Below are 8,006 nucleotides of genomic sequence, written 5' to 3'. Positions count from 1 at the left end.
TCTCACTGTTGTGGCCTCTCCCGTTGCGGAGCACAGGCTCTGGACACGCTGGCTGAGCGGCCATGGCTCATGGGCCCAGCCGTTCCGCGGCATGTGGGATCTTCCCGGACCGGGGCACGAACCCGCGTCCCCTGCATCGGCAGGCGGACTCTCAACCACTGCGCCACCAGGGAAGCCCAAGAAGGCCTCTTAAGGCACCACCCCCACTAACCCTTCACCACTTCCTCTTGGTGGGGGCCCCGGATGGGGAGGAAGTCAGCACTTACTCTTTTTGTATATCTTTCATTCCTTTTTTACTCATCTGTAGCGGTCATATAATGCACATCGTTAAAAAAATTTTTTTTTAAGTTACAAAAGTAATATGTATTCAGTGTTGGAAAAAAGTAAATCAAATAAGAGTAAAAATGTAATTGTATGTGAAAGAGCTCACCACTCACAGCATTTAGATACACATCTTTTCAAGACCTTTTTTTCCATTCATAGGTCTTTTTTTTTTCCTTTCATTTAAAAAAATTTCATTTAATTCATTCAGTCTATTGCTGTTTGTTGTATTCTAAGTATTGGGGATACAGCAGGAAACAAAACAGCTGACACTGTTGGGAAAAAGACACAATAAATAAGCTAATTGTAGGTGTGATTGAGAACGACAGGAGAAGTGCCTACTTTAGAAAAGCTGCTGAGAAAAGGCCTCTGACAGATGGCATTTGAGCCGAGTCCCGGATGACAAGAATGAGATGGCTGTGGGTGGTCTGGGGACAGAGTGTGCCAAGCACGGAAAACCAGGGCAAAGCCTCAGAGACAGGAACACACTTGATGTGGGAGTAGAAGACAGGGAGGGCCAGAGGCCCGAGGCCTGTGAGCAAGGGGTAGGCAGAGGTCAGAGAGGTAGGCAGGGGCCATGCTGAGGAGTTTGGAATTTATTCCACGAGCATCAGGAAGCCTTTGGGGAGGTGTTAAGCAGAGCAGCCACACATAAAAAACCCCCCAAAAACCCAGTTTTCTGCGTCACTAAATACCCATCTGAGGGCTTCCCTGGTAGCGCAGTGGTTAAGAATCTGTCTGCCAATGCAGGGGACATGGGTTCGAGCCCTGGTCAGGGAAGACCCCACATGCCGCGGAGCAACTAAGCTCACGCGCTGCAACTACTGAGCCTGCGCTCTAGAGCCCGCGAGCCACAACTACTGAGGCCGCATGCCAGGACTACTGAAGCCTGTGTGCCTAGAGCCCGTGCTCCACAGCAAGAGAAGCCACCGCAATGAGAAGCCCACGCGCAGCAATGAAGACCCAACACAGCCAAAAATAAATAAATAATTAAAGAAAAATCGCCATCTGCGTTGTTTGCATCAGCTACACCATGTTCATCCTTATTTTAAAATCTTTTTCATTCTTTTCCCCTGAGATGTCATCCTCAAATTCCGGGACAAGATTGAGAAAATGGAGAAGGATGTGTATGCAGTTCTGCAGTTAGAGGCTGAAGAAAAAGAGATGCAAAAGTCAGAAGCCCAGGTGAGGCTGTGAGGAGCGCTCTGGTCCACATGCTGCTTAGTAAGCAGACTGCATGGGCCCCGGCTGGTCTGCCTTCTGATATGCTGTGTCTGCCAAACATATCATCAGAGCCCCAAGTATTTACAGGCAGTGGCTTCCTGCAGCCACCATGTTCTGTATTATCAGATGTAGGTTTCATGGCAGGCATCCTTTTGCTGTCCCCACAGATCAACACAGCACAGCGGCTCCTGGAGAAAGCGAAGGGGGCACCAAACCCTGAGCCTGAAAGGAGCTGGTTCCAGACCAAAGAAGAGAGGAAGAAGGAAAAAAGTATGTTGGGGAGGTTCCTCAAAAAGCTAAACATAGAATTACCATCAGGCCCAGCAATTCCACTCCTAGGTCTATACCCCAAAGAACAGAAAACAGGGACTCAAACAGATACTTGTATGCCAGTATTCATTGAAGCATTATTCACAATAGCCAAAGGGTGGAAACAACCATGTTCATCAGCAGATGAATGGATACACAGAATGTGGTAGGTACATACAATGGGATATTAATTCAGCCATAATGAAGTTCTGGTACATGCCATAAGGATGAACCTTGGAAACATGCTAAGTGAAATAATCCAGACAAAGGGACACATCTTTATGATTCCATTTATAATAGGTACCTAGATAGGCAAATGCATAGACACAGAAAGTAGAATAGAGATTACCAGGAGCCATGGGGAAGCTCTAATGGTAATAGAGCTTCTGTTTGGGATGATGAAAAAGTTTTAGAAACAGATAATGGTGATGATTGTACAATATTGTGAATGTCATTAATGCTACCGAATTGTACACTAAAGAATGGGTAAAATGGCAAACTTTGTTATATATATTTTGCCACAATTTAGAAAAAGTAAGTCAGAAAGATATTTAGATATATATATTCCTTTTTCTCTCCCTTTAAAAAACAAACAAATTCACATTGTCTACACCTTGCTTTTTTCAATGAATTTTGTAGTTTGGAGATCATTTTATATAGGCACATATATAGCTGCCTTTTCTTGTTTTCAGTGGCTATGTGGTCTTCCATCACATAGGTGGATTATAGTTTATTTTAATTAGTTCCCCATTGAGGGACATTGAGGTTGTTTCCAATCTTTTGCTATTATAAACAAGTGATGTAGTAGATAGCTATACAGATGCCCTTTCACAATTAAGCAAGCATATTTGATTTACAAGGTAAGTTCCAAAAAGTGAAATTGTAGGTCAGAGGCTATGTGTATTCATTATTTTGTTAGGGATTGCAAAATTACCCTCCAAAGAGGTAGTACCAGCATTTAAGAAATACTGTCTGTATTTGATGGGACAAAAAATTAAGGTGATGTATGTTAAGTTTCTGTGTTATAAATAGAGTTATAACTATATTGTGGGAAGGGGTGGGAAGTATATCTTTCATAATATGAGGCAGATATATAATGAATGTCTCAAGTAGATTAATTAAGAAATAGTGGAACCAGCAGGTTATTTAGTGAGATGGAGGTAACTGCCAGGAGAGGAAGTGACTGCTGCTTTTCATTTTAAGCCCTTAAATGTATCACTTTTAAGTATGTACACTTCTTTTTTTTTTTTTTTTTTTGCGGTACCTGGGCCTCTCACTGTTGTGGCCCCTCCCATTGCGGAGCACAGGCTCCGGATGCGCAGGCTTAGTGGCCATGGCTCATGGGCCCAGCCGCTCCACGGCATGTGGGATCTTCCTGGACCGGGGCACAAACCCGCGTCCCCTGCATCGGCAGGCGGACTCCCAACCACTGCGCCACCAGGGAAGCCCAAATATGTACACTTCTTATTGTAAGTTTAAAAAAAGATTTTATGAAATGGTACCTGGACTCTCATGCTCTCTTCTCATCCCAGTTGCCAAGGCTCTGCAGGAGTTTGACTTAGCCATAAGAGGAAAGAAGAAAAGGAAGAAGTTTATGAAGGATGTCAAGAAAAAGGGGGAGATGACAGTGAGTAGCCTCCCCTTTGGAGTTGGGTCCCTGCCTGAGGATGTGGGTCAAGGCTGCCAGGTCTGTTCCACACTTACATGTCATCCTCTCCCCAGGCAGACGAAAGGTCCCAGTTTGAAATCCTCAAGGCACAGATGTTTGCTGAGCGGCTGGCCAAGAGGAACCGCAGAGCCAAGCGGGCCAGAGCAATGCCCGAGGAGGAGCCAGCGAGGGGCCCTGGTAGGCAGATGGGGAACCTGAAGGAGCTGGTAGGAAGGCTCTGCCTGAAACCTGGGCTTGTGGTCAGGGACAAAAGGGGAGGGATGATGATAAGAGCCCACACTTTTTGACTAATGAGTATGTAGGTGTGTACAGCTGTCCTTTATTGGCTCCAAGGGGTGAAGTGACCCCATGTTTAGTAGCATTTGAACACAAGCCTTTCTGATTCTGGAGCCTAAATCCTTACCAGCTGCTGCTTGAAGGAATGGGTCAGGGTGGAATGAGGGGAAGATGTTTTCAGCCCATTTTATGTTTACATGGTCCATTCCACCTTTGGACTCTGCAGGCATCCTTTGGAGTGGTTCTTCACACCTGGTACTTATGATTCCTTATCTCTTTTCTGCTGGGATCTGATGTCTTGCTTCCATGTCAAAACATCAGGCCAGAGCATCCACTGAACTTGGAACCATTACCTTGAGCTTAAGGGGATTTAGGAGCTTGGGACAAAAAGGCCATATCTAACCCATTCTCTCTGTGCACAGCAAAGAAGCAAAAGCAGGTGAAGAAATCTGTATTTGACGAAGAACTCACCAACACAAGCAAGAAGGCCCTGAAACAGTATCGAGCTGGGTAGGGTCTTAAGTCATCATGGAGCTCGTGGTATTCTGATGAAAGCTACGAATCTTCTCCCTCCCTCCTTCCCCACTCCCGGCTCTCACACGCCTGCAGCTTCGTGATGCAGGCGGGCCTCACTTGATTGTATTTTGCTTTATTGCACTTCACTTTTTGCACTTCGCAGATATTGCAGTTTTTACAAGTTGAAGGTTTGTGGCAACCCTGCGTTGTCAGATGATGGTTAGCCTTTTTTTAGCAATAGAGTATTTTTATTTTTTTAATTTTTATTTATTTATTTTCTGGCCGCACCACACACTTGCAGGATCTTAGTTCCCCGACCAGGGATCGAACCTGGGTCCCAGCAGTGAAAGTGCGGAGTACTAACCACTGGACCACCAGGGAATTCCCAGCAATAGAGTATTTTTAAATTAAGATATGTGCATTGTTTTTCTTTTTAGATGTAATGCTGTTGCACACTTTATTAAGACACTATAGTATAGTGTAAACGTAACCGTTACATGCATTGGGAAACCACTAAATCCGTGTGACTTGCTTTATTGTGATACTCACTTTATTGCAGTGGTCTGGAGCCAAACCCTCAATATCTTTGAGGTCTGCCTGTATATAATTTTAAGGGCTCCTGTCTGTCCCCTTCCCCGCCAGCCCATCTGTGGATTCCCAGGGTGAGAGTAAGAGAAGTGTTAAGGCCCTCCTGCCTTGGAGGTGAAGTAGCACATTTTTGGTTCAGAAATGGAGCTTTCTCTCAGGGGAGTGATAGAACCCCAAAGAAAGGATTCTGGTGTGCTCTTGGGAATGTGCTTTCCTCCTCATATCCTCTGGGCTGGGGTTGGTGGCTGGGTAAACTAAGTTACCCCAGCAGTTTTATTACATACACAAGAAGGAAGAGCCTCTTCGTCTTGTTTTAGTGCTGGGCCCTGACTTCCATAAACCCATATTATCAGGTGGAAGAACACAGACTTGGAACCTCAGGCCCTGAAAATGACACATCTGTGGTGCTGCTGCTTTGTGTGGGAGCTGGTAGGATGGGGGGTGAAACATTGCCTGCTTGTCCAATATTTTGCCGTCTTCTCTCATTCACAGCCCCTCCTTTGAAGAAAGAAAACAATTGGGCTTGCCCCACCAGAGACGAGGAGGAAACTTTAAATCTAAATCCAGGTAATGTTTATAGTTCTGGAGGACCAGAGGCTATGAGTGGGGTTGGAGAGGAAAGCTTTCCTGGGAAAGGAGCTTCTCCTTCCTCTTTCTGGTCTTAGCGTTGGTCTTTACTCTGCTCATTTTCTTCATAGGTACAAGAGGAGGAAGTAGCCGTGGTGGCCTGAAGAAGTTCATGAGGCGGCTCTTAGATCCCTTCTTTGTGGGAAGTCATCCTGGTTTGGTCTCTCTTTTCTGTTTGTAAAAAAATTATTTAAAACTTTAATACATCTTTGTCATTTGTACATTAAAGAAACGGAAAAGTTGGGGGTGGTGGTGGTACATAGCCGTTTCCTAAGCATCCTAAGCATCCTTGTCAGCAAAGGTTCTTTCCCGTTTTTTTTTTTTTTTTTTTGCGGTACGCGGGCCTCTCACTGCTGTGGCCTCTCCCGTTGCGGAGCACAGGCTCTGGACGCGCAGGCTCAGCAGCCATGGCTCACGGGCCCAGCCGCTCCGCGGCATGTGGGATCTTCCCATACCGGGGCACGAACCCGTGTCCCCTGCATCGGAAGGCGGACTCTCAACCACTGCGCCACCAGGGAAGCCCCAAGACTCCTTTCTTGATTAGCTTTCACATAAAGAAAATACTAGGGGGCTTCCCTGGTGGCGCAGTGGCTGAGAATCTGCCTGCCAGTGCAGGGGACACGGGTTCAGGCCCTGGTCCAAGAAGATCCCACATGCCGTGGAGCAACTAAGCCTGTGCGCCACAACTACTGAGCCTATGCTCTAGAACCCACAAGCCACAACTACTGAGCCTGCAAGCCACAACTGCTGAAGCCCGCACGTCTAGAGCCCATGCTCCACAACAAGAGAAGCCACCACAACGAGAAGCCGCATGTAACAACAAAGAGTAGCCCCCACTCGCCGCAACTAGAGAAAGCCCGCGCGCGGCAATGAAGACCCAACGCAGCCAAAAATAAACTAATTAAAAAAAGAAAATACCAAATGGAAGAAGTATTTTTGGGAGGCTGAAGAGACCAGTCTAATTGTATATCTTATCCTTCTGTCTCTTCCCTCCATAGCACAGTCTACGTCGTCTGCTAGCTTGGCACTGCCATATATACTTGGTATGCATCTCTATGCTTGTAGAGGAGCTGGGTGTGGAATAAGGATATTCGTGCTAGAAGTTCTGTCAATGTCCTAAAACAAAAAGCTGTCATCTATTGAGCACCAGCCGTGCGCCAGACATTTCTGTGTACTGAGCACTGTTTCATTCAGTTCACTACAGCCCTATGAGGCAGGTACTGTTATCCCCATTTTGCAGATAAAGAAACAGAGGCTTAGAAAGATGGAGTAACTTTCCAAAATTGCACAGTTGGGAATTCAAGTTTTTGAAATCGTGGTATATCTCAACCTATACCTTTACTATGGTGTGGAAGTGCTACTGGAGAGACGGAAGCTCAAAGGGGACAGAAAGGGTACCACATAGGGGCTTACCTGGTGGTCCAGTGGCTAAGACTCTGCGCTTCCACTGCACGGGGCACAGTTTTGATCCCCAGTAGGGGGACTAAGATCCTGTATGCCATGCGGCACGGCCAAAAAAACCCAGAAAAGGGTACCAGATAAATTAGCTCTTTGTTGCAAAAAAAACAGGTTGTACCCTGTAGAATGGTGGTTCTCATCCTTTTCTGAATCACAGGTCCCTTTGACAATTAGATTGAAAGCCAGAGGACACTCCTTGGGAAAATTGTGATTGTAGTTTATGTCATAATTTTAAGCAGTACACAGACCTTTTTCTTTCAGCTCAAAAATTATCATCCAGTAGCATATACCCTCAAGATTAGAGTATGTTTAACGCTATTCATTTAGGCTGTACCTAAAAGTTGCCAACAGAGGGTTCCAGTTCAGTAAATACTGGCACACACACAAGATGGAGACCAGGGATTGAACCCGTGCCCCACGGAGTGGAAGCACAGAGTCTTAACCACCGGACTGCCAGGGCAGTCCCAGACTCACCGTTTTGTTCTTGTTTTTGCGGTACGCGGGCCTCTCACTGTTTTGGCCTCTCCCGTTGCGGAGCACAGGCTCCGGTCGCGCAGGCTCAGTGGCCATGGCTCACGGGCCCAGCCACTCTGCGGCATGTGGGATCTTCCCGGACCAGGGCACAAACCCGCGTCCCTTGCATCAACAGGCGGACTCTCAACCACTGCGCCACCAGGGAAGCCCAGAGTCACCGTTTTTACATGCTTACAGAAAGATCCCCAAGCTAGATCGTTAGGCCAAGTGCAGAACTACGTACTTTTTTAAGGGTTAGATATTGCATATGCACAGATTGATCGATTTTCTCTGGGAGAACTCATAAAGCTGTTAATAGGAGTGCCTCTGGGGAAGGAAACTTCAAGTATACCTTTGGAGTTTTCTTTTCACCAAGAGTGAAAATGACTTACCAGCCAAAGACACAGACACAGAAGTATGACCTCCTCGTAGGCACTGCCTCCATTCCCATCCTCACTGTCTCAAGCTGCTTGAGCTGCTTTTAACAGTTGAGGACAAACACAGA

General features: G+C 46.3%; 1 protein-coding gene across 1 annotated transcript in view; it reads left to right on the top strand.

Annotated features, from left to right (window-relative positions):
* The window catches only part of DDX27 (DEAD-box helicase 27), a 20,263-nt gene extending 14,513 nt beyond the window's left edge, over positions 1-5,750 (top strand). The window contains exons 15-21 of the mRNA XM_027087050.1: positions 1,400-1,506; positions 1,713-1,815; positions 3,387-3,481; positions 3,577-3,700; positions 4,222-4,309; positions 5,396-5,470; positions 5,602-5,750. Of these exons, the coding sequence (XP_026942851.1) occupies positions 1,400-1,506; positions 1,713-1,815; positions 3,387-3,481; positions 3,577-3,700; positions 4,222-4,309; positions 5,396-5,470; positions 5,602-5,620 (611 nt within the window). The 3' untranslated portion in view covers positions 5,621-5,750. The remainder of the gene's footprint in view (positions 1-1,399; positions 1,507-1,712; positions 1,816-3,386; positions 3,482-3,576; positions 3,701-4,221; positions 4,310-5,395; positions 5,471-5,601) is intronic.
* Positions 5,751-8,006: the final 2,256 nt, after the last annotated feature.

Source organism: Aethalodelphis obliquidens, unplaced genomic scaffold (assembly GCF_003676395.1).
Source record: "Aethalodelphis obliquidens isolate GAN/ISIS:26980383/991018 unplaced genomic scaffold, ASM367639v1 scaffold57, whole genome shotgun sequence".
Taxonomy (NCBI): domain Eukaryota; kingdom Metazoa; phylum Chordata; class Mammalia; order Artiodactyla; family Delphinidae; genus Aethalodelphis; species Aethalodelphis obliquidens.
Note: the sequence above shows the minus strand (reverse complement) of the source record. Positions and strands in the feature narration are given on the sequence as shown.